Source organism: Tursiops truncatus, chromosome X, assembly GCF_011762595.2.
Source record: "Tursiops truncatus isolate mTurTru1 chromosome X, mTurTru1.mat.Y, whole genome shotgun sequence".
NCBI classification, from domain to species: Eukaryota; Metazoa; Chordata; class Mammalia; order Artiodactyla; family Delphinidae; genus Tursiops; species Tursiops truncatus.
The window spans coordinates 56,732,311-56,757,928 of record NC_047055.1 but is presented as its reverse complement, the minus strand read 5'-3'; the positions used below and the strand labels follow the sequence as shown (position 1 = coordinate 56,757,928).

Below are 25,618 nucleotides of genomic sequence, written 5' to 3'. Positions count from 1 at the left end.
GTTAACTGTAATCACATTGTTATGCAACAGATCTCCAAAACTTTTTGATCTTGCAAAACTGAAACTCTATGCCCATTGAAGAACAACTCGCATTTCCCTCCCTCCTCACAGCCTCTGGCAAACACATTTCTACTTTCTGTTTCCATGAGTTTAATTACTCTAGATACCTCATATAATTGGAATCTTATAACATTTGTCTTTTTGTGACTGCCTTATTTCACTTAGTATAATGTCCTCAACGTTCATCCATGTTACAGTATGTGTCAGAATTTTCTTCCTTTTAAGTTGTGTAGCACTTTTAGCTTTTCAAACTGGTGTTCACATATATTGATTAATTATCTACACACAACTATAAGGTGAGGATAATGCTATAGTATTATGCACACATTTTGCCCTTTTTTGGAGTAATTTTCCATAGGACCAATCCAGCAGCTTTACTTAAAATATGAGCTAAAATAGACATATGAGAAAGTGGAAAACTATGTATACTTAGAAGTTAATGAATTATCTGCTTTTGACCAGAAATGTAGCATGATTCTAATGATCAGATTAATAGATTATTTAGTTTACATCTCTAATCATAAAATGAGGTAACATATTTAGAATAGTCATGTAATTTGCCTGAGGTCACACAGCTCAATAATGGCAAAACTGGTATATTAGTTTTCTGTTGCTGTGCAACTAATTGCCTCAAATTTAGCAACTTAAAATAACAACCATTTACTGTCTCAGAGTTCTATCTGTCAGAAATCTAGAGGAGCTTGACTGAATTCACAGTCTTACAAGGCTGAAATTTAGGTGTTGGTCAGGATGGGCTCTTATCTGGAAGCTCTGCAGGAGAATCTGCTCACAAGCTCATTGACGTTGACAGAAGCTAGTTCATTTCAACTGTAAAACTTGTGTACCTGTTTTCTTGCTGGCTGTCAGCCCAGGGTTACTCTTGGCTTCTAGAAGCTACCTGCATTCCTTGACATATAACGCTGTCCATTTTCATACCAGCAATGTTGTGTTCTCTAATTTTCTGTTTTTAAAGGGTTCATATAATTAGATTGGATCCACCTAGATAATCTCCTTTTCAATTAGCTCATTCATGTGATTAGTTACCTTAATCACATGTAGAAAATCACCTTTGCCATGTAATATAACTTAATATCTCATTACATTCACAGTTTTAGCAGTTAGGGCTGGAAATCTTGGGATGGAGGAGAATTCTGGAATTCTGCCTCCCACAACTGAGATTAGAACTCAAGTTTAAGTCCTAGTGCTTTCCACTGCATTACATTAAATATCTAAGATTGTTTAAAGTAGTTTTATTTTAATATGGGTTGCTAATATTTATCCATGTAGAGCAAAATTTTAAAAAGATTTTAAATCAGCAAGGAAACTGGCTTCTGTATTTATCCATTAAATATGTGCTTCCAGGCTGTATTCCTAACCATAGAGACTAATGCAGTCAGGTTAATAGTGATCAGCTTCCTAAAAATCTTACTCAACTTCCTAAGCTCTCCAGAGTTGTGATATTAACACAATACTCCTGCAGTTTCTGATTGACATTCAAACATGAAATGTTAACTCTTGAGATCATCATGGGATTATGCACAGACTGACAATTACCAATGGGACTTCATTTGCCAGACATGAAAAATAATATTTTGGCTAGTTGTAACATGCTCCCTTAATGCTGGTACTGAAGTTCCCTTTGTAATAATCATTAAAGAGAGCCTGTATGATGACACAAAGTAAAAGGCAGTGGCCTTTCAGAAAAACAGCACCGTTTACAGCAGGTTATACTGAAACCTTCCCAAGACAGTGGAGCTTAACAAAATTTTTCCCCAGGAACCCTAATACCTTGAAGATATTTCACAATGGAAGGGTTCTAGGGTCAAATACTACGCTTAGCAGATAAGGAATCTACTCATCCAGCTGGAGAAGGACATTCATTTAAGAAGTAATTAGAGAAAAGGGAAGAAAGATATATTGGGGCAGATTGCTAGACCAAGGCATTTAGAATTTATTTTGTATGCACTCAGGAAGTATTGAGGGTTCTAGAGCAAGAGATGACATAATGAAAGGATGTTTCACCAAAATTCAGATCACAGTTTATGTAGAATGTATTGGAACAATGAAACAACTTGTTGAACATAACCTGGGCATGAAGTGATGAGGGCCTGAAGTAGGGTGTTAGAGATAGGAATGGATAGAGATGGAAATTTGCAACATATATTACAATGGAACAAAAATATTGGAGACTGAAAATGAAGGGAGAGGTGGAGGGAGAATCAAAATTACCCTCAAGTTTATAGTTTTGGCAACGAAAAGCATGCCTATATTGCTGACAAAACAAGAGAAGGAAGGTGTGGGGAGTGGGATTTGGGGGAGGCATATTTTGAATTTGAGATGCCAGTGGAATGTATCCAGATGTGAATGTTAACTTCTTATCATTCTCTTAATATCAAATTTTTGAGCAGTGACACATTCTTTGAATTCAAGAATGCCTGTATTTTAAAAACATTGTGTCTGACAGTGGTATGATACACTTTAGAAGGGGAAATGGTTATTTCTTTTTTAAACCTTTTATTTTATTATTTTTTAACATCTTTATTGGAGTATAATTGCTTTACATTGTTGTGTTACTTGCTGCTTTACAACAAAGTGAATCAGCCATATGTATACATATATCCCCATATCCCCTCCTGCTTGCGTCTCCCTCCCACCCTCCCTATCCCACCCTTCTAGGTGGTCACAAAGCACCTAGCTGATCTCCCTGTGCTATGCGGCTGCTTCCCACTAGCTATCTATTTTACATTTGGTAGAGTATATATGTCAATGCCACTCTCTCACTTCATCCCAGTTTACCCTTCCCCCTCCTCGTGTCCTTAAGTCCACTCTCTACGTCTGCATCTTTAGGGAATGGTTATTTAATTTGATTCACTCTAAGATTTACTAAGGTGCAATGATTCCATCGATGTTAATTGGAATTACATAAGCAGAACGAAAAGAGGCTACTAAGAATTTGTCATATACCAGCATTTCTGTTATACAATCTTTGTTAATTATACTAAGACATTTATTAGAATTCAGTCAATTTATGACAAAAACTAAACTTGTTTAAAGGTGCTAACACCAGGCTTAGAGCAAATTTAATTTAAATAGGGAGCAGAGTCAAGTAAATAAAGTATAAAATAGCTTCACATTTATACTTTCTAAGAAGTGAGTAGTCAACCCTTAAATTGTCTATTACATCAGATTTCTTTTTTTATTGAAGGAAAAATAGAAATTCAGCATTAGAAAAGGAAATTAAATATCACCATTTAAAATAATAACTATAAATTATCCAATTTATTACAATCATAAGATTAATGCTAAACATGAATTATTCTACATGATCCTTGGTATTGTAAGACATGACCCTAACAAGGAAGATTTTTCCTCATCCTCTGAACCCCCTTATGTTAAAGATAATTTCCTTAACTTCCCTAACTCTAATGGAATGCTGGTATTGATGCTTTTAATGTATTCAAATTTAAGTTTTGGATATGCCTATGAGAGCTGAAAAAGGAAGTAAATGGTAATGGAATATAAATGACCTTGCCTCTGGTGTGTTTTTTTGTTCCTTGTGTTGATAGCTCCTAGAGACATGATGAGCCACACTTTAAGTTCCCATAAACCAAGAGCTGATTGATGCCCAGTTTAACATAAGCACCATTTTATGAGAGTTACCATAGTGACCAGGTTCCAGTTATCAGCTTGAACAATTTCATATATGATTAATGTTAATTGCCCATTTTGCATGGATGACTTTTTCCCGGGTGCTGAATTGGTTGCTGCTGCCTTTGATCTGGTTGAGAATACAATCCAGTGCAATAGTTAGACAAGTGATCAGTTTGCTAACACTGAGAGAAGATGGATTTAAGTTGCTGTGAGGTCAGAGTTTGTTTCTCTTCATAAACACTGAAAGGTCAGGTAGAGTTTAACTACTATTGGCATCCTTGAAATGTTGTAATAAATGTCAGGCCTAAGAGATTATTATTAATCCGCAATGCAATTAAAAGTCTTATTGTTCTGATAGAAAGATTCTTATTTAATTTAACAAGCATATTGAAAAGTCAGAGCAGCATTCTCACAGTCAGGTAAACAACACCTTCAAAGCGAATGCCATTCTTGGTTTTCTTGGCTTCTAATGTAATTGAAAAAAATGACACATTCAGGGACTGTCCCAAGGGATTTTAAATATCAGTGATGGCTCTGAAAAGTGAATCCCAGGTCATGGCTTGCAGCTCCCACTTCAGGAATCCAATTGCAGCGATCTTTATAAGTTGCTGCTAATACCACAGTTAACTGCCACTATATCCTCAGTTTGTCCAAGAATGTTATGAGTGTTTCTTTAAAGAGTAGTAAACCAAACTTTCATTGAAGAGGATAACATGACTTGTGGTTCCTCGCTAAATCATGTGCTGATGATATATGGTTTACATTAAATATCTTGAAGTCTCATGACATCACTAATTAATTTATTAATAAGATTTTTTCTTTGAAATAAAATTACTCAATTGTTTACTCCTTGATTCATATACAAATGGCTGATGATACAAGATAAAAATAACTCCAACAGTGAAATTTCATAATCTTAATGAGCAAAATATCAGCTACTTTATTACAACTTGGAATAGATATTTCACAGACTGTGTCATATCTTGTTGACACCAGAAGACCTACTGACTTTCTTTCTTAGGGACCTGTCAACTCTACAAAGTTTATAAACTTTGAGGTAATGCTCTGATGGTAATCCACTTTAACTGCAGAAAAATGAAATACTGTTGATACGTATTTCAATTTGTTTTTTTCTTTAATCGCAGGAAGCTGAGTTACTATTTCATTTCTTCTGAAGAAGTTTACAGAGTGAAGGGTAAAATACATATCAGGATAAATTATGTTATGGGATGACCTGGACCCAGAGAAAATCATGATTCTTTGGTATAATTTCCTTCCAAACCACCTATAAATGTTACACCTAATGTTGATTTTATAAAGCTGATGATCTCAAAGATTTAGCTGAGCTTTTTAATAAGAGTTTTGCTATTTTGGCAGGTTGTTTGCCTTGTACCATAAAGTTTTGTTTATGATGCTCATGGGTGATATAACCACTGAGCCATTTGAGTGGGAACTTTAAAAAGGGCCTGTTTTATTTTACAGAGTACAAATAACCTTGTAATTAAACTGAAAACAAATAATTGCCAACAAGCAATTATCATTCATTTAAAGAGTAATTACATGGTTATTTGTGCCCTGTAAAATAAAGCATTACTGAAATCAGTAACACAATCAATATTTTAGCAGAAACAGGATGCCGCAATGATGAACCTTTCAACCTATGCTGATTAAATTGTCATCCAAATAACAGTTTTCTAGTTAAATCACCACATGTTTATTTGTCTTGATTAATATGTAAATATCTGCCTAATGCTAATAAAGCTCTTAAAGATAAGAAGTGTGGCAAGATCATCTATCAAGAATATTTCCCAACTTTCTACAGAGTCCTCCATAGTCTTTCATCATGTTGTCAGGCTTGTGTTCTTTGAAAAGAAATGCAAGAACTTTATTGCTAAGAATATCTTACTACTGAGGGTTATTTGGTCTAAAAGTAAGAATAAATCTACCTTGTATTAGTATGGAGCTCTATTGATTATAAAGCACCTTCACAAATTTTATTCTAATTAGTTTACCCTAGGGGCCCAAGTCTTCTTTCCAAGAGTATAAGCAAAAGCATCTGAATATGATTTTTCTCACTGATAAGTTTAAACAAGTTTGGAAGGATACATCACACAACCATACTCACTAAAGAGTTAATCATAAATTTTAAATAGCAGGTCAAACACACATCTCTATCACTAGACCTTAAGCTCTTCAAAGGCAGAAGCTGTTCTAGGTTCTCACAATATATCAATGAACAAACAGACCAAAACCCTTGCCCTTGTCAAGCTAACTTTTTAACCTTGTAACCCTGATACCTAGTTTCAATGCCAGATACACACTGAATGGGCACTTAGTGCATGTTTGTTTATTGGATGATTGAATAAGTGAAACTGTCATTACACATGAATAACTGCTGGAACCTTCAGCCCTTGAATGGGTCTTGAAGTTTGTAGGAACTTTCAGACATAAGACAGTATCTATCATCTACCCTTCTTTAACCTTGTAAATAGTCAGATTGGACTGGATCATATTTTGAAGCTCTTATAATTGCTGTAAAGTCCAAAGTTTAAAAGTGCTTACCTGATGATTAAATGATGGCTTTCTATTTATTTGGTCAATAATAGAGCAATCAAAGGAATATTTGGAAACTGTAGCCATGGCAAAATAATGTGTCCTATCATTACTCATTAACTGATTTTAATTAACCATTTACCAGCCCCTACTGTGTGCTAGACACCATGAGAATTGCTCAGGGTACAGTGACAAACAAAAACAGACATATGTGCTGCCTTCATGACCTTACATTTTAGTTGGGGAGGCTCACAATTAATCATACCAACATCATAAAATTATAAACTGAAAATAATGTTAGGATGGAGAATATGATCCTCTTGGCTTATAGCATTTGTAGTAAATACTACCAAGCCATTTGTGACATTAGCCATGAATTCCCCCATATAGATCTGATGGTGGGAAATTTGACCAAATTTTTCAAATCTTGGAATTTAAGGTAGAACCATCAGACTAAGAGGCCTGTAATCTAATGCCCCCCAAGCCTGAGTCAGCTTATTGGAAAAGAGCTACATCAAATTGTGAGATTGACCAATAAATTTGGAACAGAACTGTTTAAACCTTATAGCTTCCAAAGTATACTGTCAACAACTGTCTCAGGGAAGTAGAGTGAGCATCAGGCTGTTTTCTTCTGGAGACAGCCTGTCTGAAATTGATTATGAGCATAAAGACAGCACTGAAATTTTTATGCTGGAAAAGTACAAAGAGTTATCAGGTGGTCTTTAATAAAGTTAGTAGGCTTGAATTCTGACAAATAGAAAGATACAAAGAATCACTTGGAAAGTACAGACTTGGTGACGATTATTCAACAAAAAGTGCCTTTTTCTAATGACTGGATATAACCTGATGAATATTGTTCAGTGACCTTGGGATCCTTTAGGGCATTTGAAGTAAATTGGATATTTTTCTTATCAATATTCCTTCAAAGAGTTAGGAAACCATAAAACAGGGCAAGGACAAACAGGATAACAACGCTGAATTAAAGAAAATAAATTATAGCCCAAACTTGAGTAGAAAGAGGGAGAGGAGATTCAGTTTATAAAATTGAAACATTAAATGAGAAAAAAAGAATCTTTCATGCTAGATTGATATACAATATTGATGTACAATGAAAGAAAATAACATCAGCACAGTGTATGAAAAATGAACTGGGTAATAGTACCTCTGTATAAGGTTGCTAGAAGTCGTCTTCATTTGAAAGCAGAGTTTGTCTTACATTGATGGAGCACTTTGCTACTGCAATGTTGATAGAGTGAGGTTTAACTTAAATTTCTTTGTGAACAAAAAGTCATTTTTGGAAATGTTCTCTATCTGAACCTTATACATTTTTGCAGCTTGGGTTATTTAATATAGTATTTTGCAGTATTTTGTCAAAATCCCTCTGATTCAGCTTTGTAAACTGCATTTCTACTAAGAAGCAACAGCAGTATTTTAAGTAACATTAAGAAAGTAATATTTGAAATATACTGCATGACTTGAGAATGACTTGATCCTAATGTTCAGTGACTTATAAGTCTGTTCATGTAGTGACAGCTTCTAAATGATATATTTAGTACACTGTATTAGAGTACAAGATGGAAGCCTGATACTGACTTTCTATTTCATTATTTTATGGATTAATATTTGCAACTGCAAACTGTTCACACCTGGGTGAAGAATGTGCAAATAGAATAGGTTAGGTTAATGTTTTAAGTTTAGCATCAACTCATCAGTTAAAAATACCAATCAATCTGTGAGACAAAACAGCCTAGATTGCAAAGGTGGCAGGTTTCCTTAGTACAGCCACTCCAAGAGAGTGTACTGCTGGTTATACAGCCTGGTTTAAATAATAGGTATGAAAAAAACCTGAGGGCAGGGGTTCTTTGTTCCTTGTGGGCTCCCAGCAGCTGTGGAAATGCTAGTAAACATCAGGTCTTATTCTACATATCAGCTTTTTACCCCTCACCTCTGGCATGCTGAACAGAGACTTAATCACTTCATATTCTATACGATCCTAATTCTGTGAGCCCCTATCTCAGATCTCAGTTGCATGTATTAATACCAGGGATCAAGTGTACCTTTAAGAGCGGGGGTAACTTTGGGTTTCTCACAACAGGTAAGCTGTATTGCAAAGTGCTGGCTTGTAAATAGAATCTAAACTAGAAATTGATCTCTTATGGTTTTAATGCTTGCCATAGTTATTTTGGAAGTTTAGTATAAAGTATTGGTCCTTTAGTAATCAATGAAAATAGTCTTTAATATAAAAGTATATCATTCTTGGTAATTAAACAAGATTTAGGCGAATGTAGCAAGTGATGGTATTTCCAAAGAGCATATTTTAACCTGATCTTTGTCTGTTTTTCAACAGTTCAAGGCCTGGCAGGCCTCCTAAGCGTTCTTTGGGAGTGTTGCAGGACAATGCTCGCCTTCTGCCCCATTCAGTTCCAGGCCTCTTATCACCAGGACTTATCACTCCGACAGGTAATAAAATCCATCCGATGATCAGCCTTGTCTCTTCATACTGCCCAGCATTTGAAATGAACTCATATTGATCTAACTGCCTTGTCCTTCAGAGCTTTTCAAGCTCTACTAGAGGTTACATTATTGAATTTTTTTGATTATTCATGAAAACAGTTTTGTTATTCCAGTGACTCAAATCAAATGGACATGACTTAAAAATTAATTGTCATTTCCTTGTAAGAAATCTCTTTCAAGGCCTTATTGTGTATGTATGTATGTTTTTGTGTGCTGTGGGCAGAGATGGCAGGGGGTTGGGAGGACTGGCCAAACTAGCATTTTCTCAAAGCCTCCTATGGGATGTAGTATACCTGCTTGTTGATATGTCTCAATAATATTCCTTTTGTTTCCAAAAGTTCTGGGCATCTGTGTATCTTTTCCATGTTATTACTCTAGGATAAAATGTAGAAATAATATGCATCATCCCTGGTAGTACCTTATGATTAGAAAAGAAGAAAGTACAAGTAGTCATTGTCTTGAATAATGATTCAGTGTTTTTCATCGAACACTGTGATAAACAGTACTCCCCTAAAAATACCAGTCTCATAAATTTGCATTTTTGATTCTCTAAAACAAAGAACATAAAAGCACATAAAACACTCAAAAATAAGCTTGCAACTATACCTCAATTTAAAAAAAGGAATTGAAAAAAAATAAGCTTGCTATTTCTCTAACTGAACCTTTAAAAATCATTAAAGCTACTATGTGGTAGAAAATGTATTTAATGACAATATGATCTTTGTATCTTCAATGATACATAAAACTAAAAAAACCTAATGTGTTTTGGGTATTAGATCCTAGGTAATGCAAAATTATATGAGTAGTAGTCCTTGTCACAGTAGAATTAGGGAGAAGGTAATGTAAACTAATAATTTCAATTTAATTAAAGTATGATAGAGACTATAATACAAGTACATACAAGGTGCTATAATATCACAGAATGAGAGCAACTAAATCAATTTTTTAAGTTGGGTAATGCTCATAGAGATTTGAGTTATGTCTTATAGGCTGAGTGTTGGACAGATGGAGAATCAGAGGAAAAACATCCTCTGTAGACAGATATACACTGATGAGAAAGGGCCTGGTATGCTAGGGGGAATAGCAATTAAGTGGAAGAGACGGGAGCAGAGATTTAAGATGGGAGACTTATAGGTGATACAGTTAGAGTTAGAGTTAGAGTTAGAAAGAGTGGGAAAAACCAGCTTGGGAAGCTATCTTGTTTAACAGTTTTTTCCCTATGGACCAATGGTTTTCCAAAGGGTCTTTCAAGGACTTTCCTTACTGGCTGACATGGGATTGGGGAAGTACTTCTAGGTTCCCCACTTCTGCCTCAGAATTTTACATGTTCTATTTCATATAGGATTTTGTTCAAATAAAAAAAAAAGCTGCTGTAGGTAAAAGGAACCACTGATAAGTAATTGAGTAAATGCTTTAAAAACAATTGCAGTTGAAGGTAAGTAGCAATGAAGGGAGAAATACTGAGGACCTGAATTGAGGAGAATTCAAGAGTAGAAAAGAGATTCATAGTTGCTTCATAATTAGAATTAATGACACTTGGTAACTGATCAAAATAGAGAGTGAGAGGATGAAATCTAGGATGATTCATGTCTAGCCTAGGTTATAAGTTGGATGATTATGTCATTAGCTAAGATAGAGAATTTAGGAAGAGACTCAGGCTTTGGGGATTAGATAATGATTTTTTAGACTTTAAATATTTATAAACAAATTCTGATACAAGAAGAAAGCAGCCCTGCGCATATAAATGAATATAGAGGTCATAATAGTACCTGAAATATATTACCTTGGTGCTCAATAAATGATAATCTATTTATTGACTTCTAAAATACATTGACAGAGCCTAGAATCAGTACCATGTAAATAATCAGGTCTGTGTCCTGATGAAAGATGTATCCTGTGTAGATGGAAGAAAAAAAGGATTTTATAATTGCTTTGAGGCTAATGTACTCTTGAGTAAACTTCGGTACCTTATCTGTTGAGAAAAACCTATAATATATATTAAGTTTCTATTAGTACCAGACATGGGTGCTAAGTGTTTTATATACACTTCATTTAATCTTATAGTAACCTTATGAATATTGTCTTCATTTTTCAAGTAAACAATGTATGGCTCAGTGAGTTTAAATTAATTGCTTGAGGTTACAGAGCAACTGAGTGGCAGAACTGGGTTTCAGACCAGGTCTTTTAAAGTCCAGGGCCTATACTTTTTCCTCATCATCATGATGTCTTATAGTAAATGTTAAAATCCAGTTTGAGGTTTTCATCCCCTCCTAATTTACTTGGCATGTATGCTTCAATTCCTACAAGATAACGGAGCCTCCTTCCTTGGATTAGAGCCTTGGCCTTCCGTCTTACAACTTGGATTTACCACAATGAGAATTATTGGAACAAAAAAAGACTCCTCAATTCATAACCCTTTGCTTGTGCCTAGAATGAGATGATAGAGATAGATAAAGGATTGAGTAGGGAAAGGCATGAATACTTCAGTCTAAATAGCAAACAGTAGAAAAATCATTAAACGGGAAGGAAGAGGAATCTGCACAGCTCTATAGTAATTTCTCTTCTTAGAATACATTAATTTATTTTACATGCTCAAGGATATCCTACTCACTTACAGTCATCTAAGAAGAAAAATGCTCTGTAAGCCAAGTAGAAATAATTCTGGGATTATGCATTATTTTGCATTAGACACACTTCTTCACTCCTCCATTAGTAAAGATAATTGAGATAGAATCAATTCTCAATTTAGCTATCAGTAAGTTTCATATTTGGCATTACACTTATTATCCATTAAAAACTTAACTTTCATTAATTTTACTTAAATATACTTTTGAAAAATTCAGTTGATGTTTTTAATATGATCTGTTATGGGTTGAGAATTATCCTATTTTTTCCAAATGATTGTTAAAATGCTTTACAGTATTTTCCTGTTTCAGGTCCTTATGTCTCAACATTTTTTTGTAAAGAAAGAGATAATATTTTACAGCTCTGTATAATTTTACATACAACTGTCAAATTAATTATTGATAAGAGTCTGCTGTTATCTTCTGTTTCAATGTCATATGTCTGGAGAAGCCTCTTTGAACCCTACTGAGTTTGCCTAAGTAAATGAAACTTGTTCTCCATTTGTTTATATTATTTCTTTGCATTTGCAATTTTAAAATGGGGTCTAAGGGTAACAAAATGCAATGATCATGACATCACTTTTTAAATATAGTGATGTTTTTGTATATTATTTTTGCCTTTAAATTGTTATTTTTCCCCCAACAGTTGCAAGCAAAAAAATGAAAGTAAAAAGGTTTAGAAATGGTTAAGTCATTTGAGAAGAGCGCTCTATTTATTCATATAGCTTGACATGTAAATTCTTAAAAATGCAGAATAATATCAGGTATGCCATATTGTTTTATCTGCTTAGCATAAAGGTATTTCAAATTTTCTACTTTATGTGATTTTATTTCCTTTTTTGATGTGTATCATTTTTCCATTTCAAAGATGTTTATTTTCCTCTTTGTTATATTTCCTCTGTATAATGGAAACTGATTCATTCAAACTCCACTAATTCAGATCTTGAGATAATTCAGAGAGTGGCTATGCTAAAGTCTCTGGTATTAATAAACGTATCTCATTTAGCAAATGAAAAGTATAAATAAAAATGTGTGTGTGTGTGTGTGTGTGTGTGTGTGCATTGGTGTAGGGTCATTAAAATACTTGGGAAATTTAAATGTACTTAGGTATCTAAAAATTACTCCAAAAATTAATTTCTATACATATAATCAACATACTAATTACTGATGATAATTCTTTTTTCACTAAGATAGGACCCACAGGTGCTATTCTTGACAATATTGTCTGATATCGATTTAGAGATTATATCTATGTAACTACAGACCAAGAGATATAGTATGTATGTATATATGTATGTATCTATCATCAATTAATATGTCTATAGATAAAAATGTATATGAATTCATGATTTTCATTTAACATGTTTCTTTTTTAAATTGGAGTATAATTGCTTTACAATGTTTTGTTAGTTTCTGCTGTACAATGAAGTGAATCAGCTATATGTATACCTATATCCCCTCCTTCTTGGACCTCCCTCCCACACCCCCCCATCCCACCCATCTAGGTAGTGACAGAGCACCGAGCTGAGCTTCCTGTGCTTTATAGCATGTTCCCACTAGCTATCTATTTTACGCATAGCAGTGTATATATGTCAATCCTAATCTCCCAATTCACCCCACCCTCCCATTCCCCTCCTGTGTCCACATACCCATTCTCTATGTCTACGTCTCTATGCCCATCCTGCAATAGGTTCCTCTGTACCATTTTTCTAGATTCCACATATATGCATTAATATATGATATTTGTTTTGCTCTTTCTGACTTACTTCACTCTGTACGACAGACTCTAGCTCCATCAACGTCTCTACAAATAACCCAATTTCGTTCCTTTTTATGGCTGAGTAATATTCCGTTGTATATATATACCACATCTTCTTTATCCATTCATCTGTTGTTGAACATTTAGATTGTTTCCATGTCCTGGCTATGTAAATAGTGCTGCAATGAACCTTGGGGTACATGTGCCCTTTTGAATTATGGTTTTCTCAGGGAATATGCCTAGTAGTGGGATTGCTGGGTCATATAGTAGTTCTATTTTTAGTTTTTTAAGGGACCTGCATACTGTTCTCCACAGTGGCTGTATCAATTTACATTCCCACCAACAGTGCAAGAGGATTCCCTTTTCTCTACACCATCTCCAGAATTTATTGTTTGTAGATTTTTTGATGCTGGTCATTCTGACCGGTGTGAGGTAATACCACATTGTAGTTTTGATTTGTATTTCTCTAATAATTAATGATGTTGAACATCTTTTCATGTGCTTCTTGTCCATATGTATGTCTTCTCTGGTGAAATGTCTATTTAGGTCTTCTGCCCATTTTTTAATTGGGTTGTTTGGGTTTTTCTAATATTGAGCTCCATGATCTGTTGTATATTTTGGAGATTAATCCTTTGTTGCTTCTTTTGCAAATATTTTCTCCCATTCTGAGGGTTGTCTTTTCATTAACATATGTTTCTTGAACATCTGTTCTGCACCAAACAATATGAGAAAACATTACAACACATTGAAATAAAATTCATTTTTTTTTTTTTTTTTTTGTGGTACGCGGGCCTCTCACTGTTGTGGCCTCTCCCATTGCGGAGCACGGGCTCCGGACGCGCAGGCTCAGCGGCCACGGCTCACAGGCCTAGCCGCTCCATGGCATGTGGGATCTTCCTGGACCGGGGCACGAACCCGTGTCCCCTGCATTGGCAGGCGGACTCTCAACCACTGCACCACCAGGGAAGCCCTAAAATTCATTTTGTGAGTCATATTTTTCTCAAATTCCATCAGCCTTTTATTGAGTTACTAAAAAATGATGAAATTTAATTTTTTTTGCCTTCATATATTGCACTGCTGATATTCTTATCTCATGTTTCTGTCTCTGTTTCTATTGTACAATCTGTGTGTCTTAATTCCCTGATAGGTCATTAATACAAAATAATCCTATTACCTAGTATTTTCTGTAAAATATTTTGGGTTATAGAGGGAAAAAGAGGAAGGACTTTTATCCCCATCTTTCTCTGCAGATCTGGAGAAGTGCTGATATCCCTGGATAACATTCAAAGCATGGATTAGTCATGTGTGCCTTTGAATTTCCCAAAATATGATTACCCCCCTTTCCTCAGTTTATGAGCTATTTCAAACAGACAGACATGGAATTTGGCCTCAGAGAGATTTAAACTGACAACTTACAAGGAAGTAATAAAGTGCTTCAAATGAAATTCCTGTAGTGTTCACTCTTTAAAAGCTAGCAGATTCTTCATCTGTTTGTTTTTTTTTTCTTCAAGTTCTATTGTGACAAAATATTTTTAGGAATTTCAGCTGCCATCCAACTCCTTGGGAAACTGAGCCTGTGAATATCCAATTCTGTAATAGTAGCTACAACAATCAACTCAGGATTGGCAGAGCCATAAGTAGAATCCTGCCAGGTCTTTGCAGTGAGATGTTAGCTTCATGATATGGTATAATGCCAGTTAGCCTGATAGCATGATTGGAATCAGCACCCTTCCCTTTTCAAGATGCATTTCATATTCTTACTCAGTTGGCTTGGATGCTAAGAAGTGGTCATAAGGAGGACAGAGTGGTCCTAGGCCTTTCTTCTGTGAGTGTAAGACAGGAGAGATCTATCTAGAAAGAACCAAACCAACCTTTTTAACGGTCAACTTAAGACATTTCTGTTTCTGTGACTATCTTTGACTTTTTCAATGAGTAATATTATAAAGCATGCTTCATGTCACACAAATGGTAACTGCTTTCATGTCATTGCATTTTCTTTATTTTTTGTGTGTCCAGGAAGAACCATTGGCCTAATAGGAGCCAGAGTTGAATGACTAAATTTTCTAATATAGAGTTTAGACTAACATACAATTTCGGTATCTCCACTAAACAAAAAGATTAACTACATCAGTTTAATAACAGGAACTTCATTCATTATATTAGCTAAATCTGGGTTTCCAAAACACTGATTTATATTTAAATATTTGTCAGTGCTTTTTTTCTATATATATTATAATTATCCTAACCTAAAAATGTCTCCACCCAATGTTTTTAGATGCCTGTGAATCATTTTTGTATTATATTGATGGCTCATAGAGCAAAAGCCATTGCTTATTTCCAATGTAGATGGAGGAGAAAACTTGGAATTTAAGCAAACCTTACAGGATGATGATGGTGATGATGATGATGATAAGCTTTATAGTGCTTTATTAAGCACTCCCAAATCTTTAATGTGTGTCTATGTGTATGTAGGTAGCTAAACTTTAAGTTTTAAAAAAGAACACTTTTCAAGGTCCATCCATGTTGTCATGAATGATGGGATTTTATTCTTTTTTATGGCTGAGTAGTATTCCATTTTATATGTATACCACTTCTTCATTATGCATTCATCTATTGATGGGAACATAGGTTTATTCCATATCTTGGCTATTGTAAATAATGCTGCAATGAATATAGGGGAATAAATATCTTTTCAAAATAGTGGTTTTGTTTTCTTTGGATAAATCTCCAGTAGTGGAATTGCTGGATCATATGGTAGTTCTATTTTTAATTTTTTGAGGAACCTTCATACTATTTTCCATAATGGCTACACCAATTACATTCACACCAACAACGCAAAGGGGTTTGCTATTCTCCACATCCTTGCCAATACTCGTTTTCTGTTGTCTTTTTCATAATATCCATCCTGATAGGTGTGAGGTGATACCTCATTGTGATTTTGATTTGAGTTTCCCTGATGAATAGTGGTGTTGAGCATTTTTTCATGTGCTTGTTGGCAGCTGTATGTCTTCCTTGGAAAAATGTCTACTCAGATTTAATCAGGTTGTTTGTTCTTTTGATGTTGAATTGTATGAATTTTTTGTATATTTTTGGATATGAACTCCTTATCAGATACATCCTTTGAAAATATGTTCTCCCGTTCAGTAGGTGACATTTACGTTCTGTTGATAGTTCCCATCACTGTACAAAAGCTTTTTACTTCGATGTAGTCCCATGTATTTATTTTGCTTTTGTTTCCCTTGCCCGAGGAGATGTATCAAAAAAATATTATCAAAACCGATGTCAAAGAGTTTATTGCCTGTGTTTTCTTCTAGGAGTTTTATAGTTTCAGGTCCTACATTTAAGTCTTCAATCCATTTTGAATTTATATTTGTGGTGTGAGATAGTAATCCAGTTTAATTCCTTTGCAAGTAACTGTTACGTTTCCCACACTATTTACTGAAGAGGTTGTCTTTTCACCATTGTATGTTCTTACATTCTCTGTTGTAGATTAATTGATCATAAGTGTGTGGGTTTATTTCTGGGCTCTCTATTCTGTACCACTGATCTACGTTTCTGTATTTGTGCCAGTACCATACAGATAGGATTACTATAGTTTCGTAGTATAGTTTGAAATGAGGAGTGTGACATCTCCAGTTTTGTACTTTTTTTCCTTAATATTGGTTTAGCTATTTGGGGTCATTTGTGTTTCCATACAAAGTTTAGAATTTGTAATCCAAACGAGGAATTATTTATTACACTTCTATGAAAAATGCCATTCGTATTTTGAAAGGGATTGCATTGAATCTGTAGATTGCCTTGGGTAGTATGGTTGTTTTAACAATATTAATTCTTCCAGTCCATGAACATGGTATATTTTCCATCTGTTTGTGTCATCTTCAGTCTTGTTCATCAGTGTCTTATAGCTTCTTTGAACAGGTCTTTTCCTACTTAGATTTATTCCTTGGCATTTTATCCTTTTTAATGCGATTGTAAATGGGACTGTTTTCTTAATTTCTCTTTCTGATAGTTCATTGTTAGTGTCTAGAAATGCAACAGATTTCTATATATTAATTTTATATCCTGCAACTTTACTGAATTCACTGATGAGTTCTAGTATTTTGGTGGTATCTTTAGGATTTTCTATATGTATTATAATGCCATCTGCATAGTAACAGTGACAGTTTTATTTCTTCCATTCCAATTTGGATTCCTTATATTTCTTTTTCTTGTCTGGTTGCAGTGGCTAGGACTTCCAAAACTATGTTGCATAAAATTGGTGAGAGTGGGCATCCTTGTCTTGTTCCTGATTTTAGAGGATATACTTTCAGTTTTTCAATGTTGAGTATGATGTTAGCTGTGGGCTTGTCATATAAGGCCTTTATTAGGTCAAGGTTTGTTGCCTCTATGCCCATTTTGTGGAGAGTTCTTATAGTAAATGGATGTTGACTTTTTAAAAAAGTATTTCATTGAAGTTTAGGTGATTTATGTTTTCTGTATTTTTACTGTAGACCTAAGTGATTCAGTTATATATATACATATGTATATATATATATATATATATATATATATATATATATATATATATGTATATATATATATAATTTATTTTTCATATTCGTTTCCAGGATGGTTTATCACAGTATATTAAATATAGTTCCCTGTGCTATAAAGTAGGACCTTGCTGTTTGTTTTTCTTTTTTTAACATCTTTATTGGAGTATAATTCCTTTACAATGGTGTGTTAGTTTCTGCTTTATAACAAAGTGAATCAGCTATAAATATACATATATCCCCATATCGCCCCCCTCTTGCATCTCCCTCCCACCCTCCATAACTCACCCCTCTAGATGGTCACGAAGCACTGAGCTGATCTCCCTGTGCTATGCGACTGCTTCCCACTACCTATCTATTTTATATTTGGAGGTATATATAAATACATGTCACACTCTCACTTCTTCCCAGCTTACCATTCCACCTCCCCATGTCCTCAAGTCCATTCTCTACATCTGCATCTTTATTCCTGTCCTGCCCCTAGGTTCTTCAGAACCATTTTTGTTTCAGATTCCATATATAATGTTAGCATATGGTATTTGTTTTTCTCTTTCTGACTTACTTCACCCTATATGACAGACTCTAGGTCCATCCACCTCACTACAAATAAATCAATATCATTTCTTTTTATGGCTGAATAATATTACATTGTATATATGTGCCACATCTTCTTTATCCATTCATCTGTTAATGGACACTTAGGTTGCTTCCATGTGCTGGCTATTGTAAATAGAGCTGCAATGAACATTGTGGTACATGACACGTTTTGAATTATGGTTTTCTCAGGGTATATGCCCAGTAGTGGGATTGCTGGGTTGTATGGTAATTCTAGTTTTAGTTTTTTAAGGACCTTTCATACTGTTCTCCATAGTGACTGTATCAATGTACATTCCCACCAAAAGTGTATGAGGGTTCCCTTCTCTCCACACCCTCTCCAACATTTATTGTTTGTAGATATTTTGATGATGGCCATTCTGACAACTGTGAGATGATATTGCATTGTAGTTTTGATTTGCATTTCCCTAATGATTAATGATGTTGAACATTCTTTCATGAGTTTGTTGGCAATCTGTATATCTTCTTTGGAGAAATGTCTATTTATGTCTTCTGTCCATTTTTGGACTGCATTGTTTGTTTATTTTATATTGAGCTGCATGAGCTGCTTGTAAATTTTGGAGATTAATCCTTTGTCAGTTGCTTCATTTGCAAATATTTTCACCCATTCAGAGGGTTGTCTTTTCACCTTGTTTATGGTTTCCTTTGCTGTGCAAAACCTTTTAAGTTTCATTAGATCCCATTTGTTTATTTCTGTTTTTATTTCCATTTCTCTAGGAGGTGGGCCAAAAAAGGATCTTGCTGTGTTTTATGTCAGAGTGTTCTGCCTATGTTTTCTTCTAAGAGTTTGATAGTGTCTGGCCTTACATTTAGGTCTTTAATCCATTTTTATTTTTTTTTTATTTTTATTTTTTTTGCGGTATGCGGGCCTCTCACTGTTGTGGCCTCTCCCGTTGCGGAGCACAGGCTCCGGACGCGCAGGCTCAGTGGCCATGGCTCACTGGCCCAGCCGCTCCGCGGCATGTGGGATCCTCCCAGACCGGGGCAAGAACCCGTGTCCCCTGCATCGGCAGGCGGACCCCCAACCACTGCGCCACCAGGGAAGCCCTGAGTTTATTTTTATGTATGGTGTTAGGGAGTGTTCTAATTTTATTCTTTTACATGTAGCTCTCCAGGTTTCCCAGCAGCAATTATTGAAGATGCTGTCTTTTCTCCATTGTATATTCTTGTCTCCTTTATCAAAGATAGGGTGACCATATGTGTGTGGGTTTATCTCTGGGTTTTCTATTCTGTTCCATTGATCTATATTTCTGTTTTTGTGCCAGTACCATACTGTCTTGATTACTGTAGCTTTGTAGTATAGTCTGAGGTCCAGGAGCCTGATTCCTCCAGCTCCGTTTTTCTTTCTCAAGATTGCTGTGGCTCTTTGGGGTCTTTTGTGTTTCCATACAAATTGTGAATTTTTTTGTTCTAGTTCTGTGAAAAATGCCAGTGGTAGTTTGATAGGGATTGCGTTGAATCTGTAGATTGCTTTGAGTAGTATAGTTATTTTCACAATGTTGATTCTTCCAATCCAAGTACATGTTATATCGCTCCATCTATTTGTATCATCTTTAATTTCTTTCTTCAGTGTCTTATAATTTTCTGTATACAGGTCTTTTTTCTCCCGTGGTAGGTTTATTCCTAGGTATTTTATTCTTTTTGTTGCAATGGTAAATGGGAGTGTTTTCTTAATTTCACTTTCAGATTTTTCATCATTAGTGTACAAGAATGCAAGAGATTTCTGTTCATTAATTTTGTATCCTGCTACTTTACCAAATGCATTGATTAGCTCTAGGAGTTTTCTGGTAGCATCTTTAGGGTTCTCTATGTATACTATCATGTCATCGGCAAACAGTGACAGTTTAATTCTTTTCCGTTTTGGATTCCTTTTATTTCTTTTTCTTCTCTGAATGCTGTGGTAAAACTTCCAAAACTATGTTGAATAATGATGGTGAGAGTGGATACCCTTGTCTTCTTCCTGATCTTAGAGGAAGTGGTTTCAGTTTTTCACCATTGAGAACATTGTTGGCTGTGGGTTTTTCATATATGGCCTTTATTATGTTGAGGTAAGTTCCCTCTATGCCTACTTTCTGGAGCGTTTTTATCACACATGGGTGTTGAATTTTGTCAAAAGCTTTCTCTGCATCTCTTGAGATGATCATATGGTTTTTCTCCTTCAATTTGTTAATATGGTGTATCACAGTGATTGATTTGCATATATTGAAGAATCCTTGCATTCCTGGGATAAACCCCAGTTGACCATGCTGTACGATCCTTTTAATGTGCTGTTGGATTCTGTTTGCTAATATTTTGTTGAGGATTTTTGCATCTATGTTCATCAGTGCTATTGGCCTGTAGTTTTCTTTTTTGTGTGACATGTTTGTCTGGTTTTGGTATCAGGGTGATGGTGGCCTCGCAGAATGTGTTTGGGAGTGTTCCTCCCTCTGCTATATTTTGGAAGAGTTTGAGAAGGATAGGTGTTAGCTCTTCTGAAAATGTTTGATAGAATTCAACTCTGAAGCCTTCTGGTCCTGGGCTTTTATTTGTTGGAAGATTTTTAATCACAGTTTCGATTTCAGTGTCTGCATTGGTCTTTTTATATTTTCTGTTTCTTCCTGGTTCAGTCTTGGAAGGTTGTGCATTTCTAAGATTTTGTCCATTTCTTTCAGGTTGTCCAGTTTATTGGCATATAGTTGCTTATAGTAATCTCTCATGATCCTTTGGCTTTCTGCAGTGTCAGTTGTTACTTCTCCTTTTTCATTTCTAATTCTATTTATTTGAGACTTCTCCCCGTTTTTCTTGATGAGTCTGGCTAATGGTTTATCAATCTTGTTTATCTTCTCAAAGAGTGAACTTTTAGTTTTATTGATGTTTGCTATAGTTTTCCACATTTCCTTTTCATTTATTTCTGGTCTGATATTTATGATTTCTTTCCTTCTGCTAACTTTGGGGTTTCTTTTGTTCTTCTTTCTCTAAGTGCTTTGGGTGTAAGTTTAGGTTGTTTATTTGAGATGTTTCTTGTTTCTTGAGTTAGGATTGTACTGCTATAAACTTCCCTCTTAGAACTGCTTTTGCTGCATCCCATCGGTTTTGGGTCATCGTGTTTTCATTGTAATTTGTTTCTAGGTATTTTCTGAGTTACTCTTTGATTTATTCAGTGATCTCTTGGTTATTTAGTAGTGTATTGTTTAGCCTCTATGTGTTTGTATTTCCTCCAGAATTTTTCCTGTAATTGATATGTAGTCTCATAGCATTGTGGTCAGAAAAGACACTTGATACAATTTCAATTTTCTGAAATTTACAAAGGCTTGATTTGTGACCAAGGTATGATCTATCCTGGAGAATGTTCCATGAGCACTTGAGAAGAAACCATATTCTGTTGTTTTTGGATGGAATGTCCTATAAATATCAATTAAGTCCATCTTGTTTAATGTGTCATTTAAAGCTTGTGTTTCCTTATTTATTTTCATATTGGATGATCTGTCCATTGGTGAAAGTGGGGTGTTAAAGTCCCCTACTATGATTGTGTTACTGTCAATTTCCCCTTTTTATGGCTGTTAGCATTTGCTTTATGTATTGAGGTGCTTCTTTGTTGGGTGCATAAATATTTACATTTGCTAAATCTTCTTGGATTGATCCCTTGATCATTATGTAGTTTCCTTCTTTGTCTCTTGTAATAGTCTTTATTTTAAAGTCTATTTTTTCTGATATGAGTTTTGCTACTCCAGCTTTCTTTTGATTTCCATTTGCATGAAATACCTTTTTCCATCCCCTCGCTTTCAGTCTGTATGTGTCCCTAGGTCTGAAGTGGGTCTCTTAGAGACAGGATATATATGGGTCTTGTTTTTGTATCCATTCAGCCAGTCTTTGTCTTTTTGTTGGAGCATTTAATGCATTTACATTTAAGGTAATTATCAATATGTGTGTCCCTATTACCATTTTCTTAATTCATTTAGGTTTGTTATTGTAGGTCTTTTCCTTCTCTTGTGTTTCCTGCCTAGAATAGTTCCTTTAGCATGCATTGTAAAGCCTGTTTGGTGGTGTTGAATTCTCCTATCTTTTGCTTGCCTGTAACAGTTTTAATTTCTCTGTCATATCTGAATGAGATCCTTGCTGGGCAGAGTAATCTTGGTTTTAGGTTTTTCCCTTTATTCACTTTATATGTGTCCTGCCACTCCTCTCTGTCGTGCAGAGTTTCTGCTGAAAAATCAGCTGTTAACCTTATGGGAATTCCCTTGGATGTTATTTGTTGCTTTTCCCTTGCTGTTTTTAAATTTTTTTCTTTTTATTTAATTTTTGATAGCCTGATTAATATGTGTGTTGGAGAGTTTCTCCTTGCATTTGTCCTTTATGGGACTCTGTGCACTTCCTGTACTTGATTAACTATTTCTTTCCCTTATTAGAGACGTTTTCAACTACAATCTCTTCAAATATTTTCTCAGTCCCTTTCTTTTTCTCTTCTTCTTCTGGGACACCTATCATTCGAATGTTGGTGCTTTTAATGTTGTCCCAGAGGTCTCTGAGACTCTCCACGATTCTTTTCATTCTTTTTTTTTTTTTTATTCTGCTCTGTGGTAGTTATTTCCACTATTGTATCTTCCAGGTTACTTACCCATTCTTCTGCCTCAGTTATTCTGCTGTAGATTTCTTCTAGAGAATTTTTAATTTCATTTATTGTGCTGTTCATCCCTGTTTGTTTGCTCTTTATTTCTTCTAGGTCCTTGTTAAACCTTTCTTGAATTTTCTCCATTCTATTTCCAAGATTTTTGATCGTCTTTACTGTCATTACTCTGATTTCTTTTTCAGGTAGGCTGCTTATTTCCTCTTTATTTTTTTTGTTTTGATGGGGTTTTACCTGCTCCTTCATCTGCTGTGTGTTTCTCTGTCTTCTCATTTTGCTTAACTTACTGTGTTTTGGGGTCTCCTTTTTGCAGGCTGCAGGTTCATAGTTCCCATTGTTTTTAGTGTTTGCCCCAAGTGGTTAAGGTTTCTTCAGTGGGTTGTGTAGGCTTCCTGGTGGAGGGGACTAGTGCCTATGTTCTGGTCGATGAGGCTGGATCTTGTCTTTTGGTGTGCAGGACCGCATCTGTTGGTGCATTTTGGGTTGCCTGTGACAGTATTATGGTTTTAGGCAGCCTCTCTTCTAATAGGTGGTGTTGTTTACGGTCTTGCTAGTTGTTTGGCATAGGTTGTCCAGCACTGTAGCTTGCTGGTCATTGAGTAGAGCTAGGTCTTAGCATTCACATGGAGATCTCTGGGAGGGCTTTCGCCGTTTGTTATTTCATGGAGCCAGGAGGTCTCTGGTGGACCAATGTCCTGAACGTGGTTCTCCCATTTCAGAGGCTCAGGCTTTACTCCCGGCTGTATCACCAAGACCCTGTCAGCCACATGGCTCAGAATAAAAGGGAGTAAAAAAGAAAAAAAAGAAAGAAAATAATAAAATAAAGTTATGAAAATAAAAAATTATTAATAATTAAACAAATTAAAAAGTAATAAAGAAATAGAGAGAAGAAAAGAAAGAAGAGAGCAACCAAACTAAAAAACAAATTCACCAATGTTAACAAGCGCTAAAAACTATCCTAGAAAACAAACAAATGAAACAAAACAAAAAAATGAACAGACAGAACCCCAGGACAAATGGTAAATGCAAAGTTATACAGACAAAATCATGCAAAGAAGCACACACATACAGACCCACAAAAAGAGAAAAAGGAAAAAAATATATATATATATAATAAAAGGAAGAGAGCAACCAGATCAATAAACAAATCTACCAATCATAATACACTCTAAATACTAAACTAAGATAAACATAAAAACAGAAACAAATTAGATGCAGAAAGCTAAACCCAAGTCTACAGTTGCTCCCAAAATACACCACCTCAATTTTGGGATTATTCGTTGTCTACTCAGGTATTCCAGAGATGCAGGGTACATCAAGTTGATTTTGGAGATTTAATCCACTGCTCCTGAGGCTGCTGGGAGAAATTTCCCTTTCTCTTCTTTGTTCACACAGCTCCTGGGGTTAATCTTTGGATTTGGCCCCGCTTCTGCGTGTACGTCACCTGAGGGTGTCTATTCTTCGCTCAGAGAGGATGGGGTTAATGTAGCAGCTGATTAGGGGGCTCTGGCTCACTCTGGCTGGGGGCAAGGAGGGGTACGGAATGTGGGGTGAGCCTGTGGCAGCAGAAACCAGCGTGACATTGCAACAGCCTGAGGCGCCCTCTATGTTCTCCCGGGGAAGTTGTCCCTGGATCACAGGACCCTGGCAGTGGCAGGCAGCATAGACTCCCAGGAGGGGAGGTGTGGAGAGTGACCTGTGCTTGTACACAGGTTTCTTGGTGGCTGCAGCAACAGCCTTAGTGTTTCATGCCTGTCTCTAGTGTCTGGGCTGATAGCCGTGGCTCACGCCCATCTCTGGGGCTCGTTTAGGCGGTGCTCTGAATCCCCTCTCCTCTCACACCCTGAAACAATGGTCTCTTGCCTCTTAGGCAGGCCCAGACTCTTTCCCGGGCTCTTTCCCGGCTAGCCGTGGTGCACTAGCCCCCTTCAGGCTGTGTTCACACAGCCAACCCCAGTCCTCTCCCTGGGATCTGACCTCCAAAGCCCGAGCCTAAGCTCCCAGCCCACCCCCACCGCCCCCCTGGCGGGTGAGCAGACAAGCTTCTCAGGCTGGTGAGTGCTGGTCACCACTGATCCTCTGTGCAGGAACCTCTCCGCTTTACCCTCTGCACCCTTGTTGCTGCACTCTCCTCCATGGTTCTGAAGTTTCCCTCCCCCTCCACCCACCCCCTGTCTCCACCAGTGAAGGGGCTTCCTAGTGTGTGGAAATGTTTCCTTCTTCACAGCTCCCTTCCAGAAGTGCATATCCCATCCCTATTTTTTTGTCTGTTTTTTCTTTTTTCTTTTGCCCTACCCTGGTACATGAGGAGTTTCTTGCCTTTTGGGAGGTCTGGGGTGTTCTGCCAGCATTCAGTAGGTGTTCTATAGAAGTTGTTCCATATGCATATGTATTTCTGATGTATTTGTTGGGAGGAAGGTGATCTCCATGTCTTACTCCTCCGCCATCTTGAAGGTCTCTCCCGGACCTTGCTGTTTGGGTGTTGAATTTGTCAAAGGCTTTTCTGCAACTATTGAGATGATTATATGATTTTTATTTTTTAATTTGTTAATATGGGGTATATCATTGATTGATTTGCAGATTTTGATCCATTTTTGTATCCCTGGGATAAATCCCACTTGATCATATTGTATTACCCTTTTAATATATTGTTTAATGTATTGTTGTGGATTTTTGCATCTATAATTATTAGTGATATTGGCCTGTG

The 25,618-nt window shown here is 36.0% G+C and overlaps 1 protein-coding gene across 5 annotated transcripts in view; it reads left to right on the top strand.

Moving 5' to 3' along the window:
- DACH2 (dachshund family transcription factor 2) overlaps positions 1-25,618 on the top strand; it is a 640,153-nt gene that overhangs the window by 233,206 nt on the left and 381,329 nt on the right. For all 5 annotated transcript variants that reach the window (XM_073799555.1, XM_073799556.1, XM_073799557.1 and 2 more), the window contains exon 3: positions 8,612-8,724. In XM_073799555.1, coding sequence (XP_073655656.1) covers positions 8,612-8,724 — 113 coding nt within the window. The remainder of the gene's footprint in view (positions 1-8,611; positions 8,725-25,618) is intronic.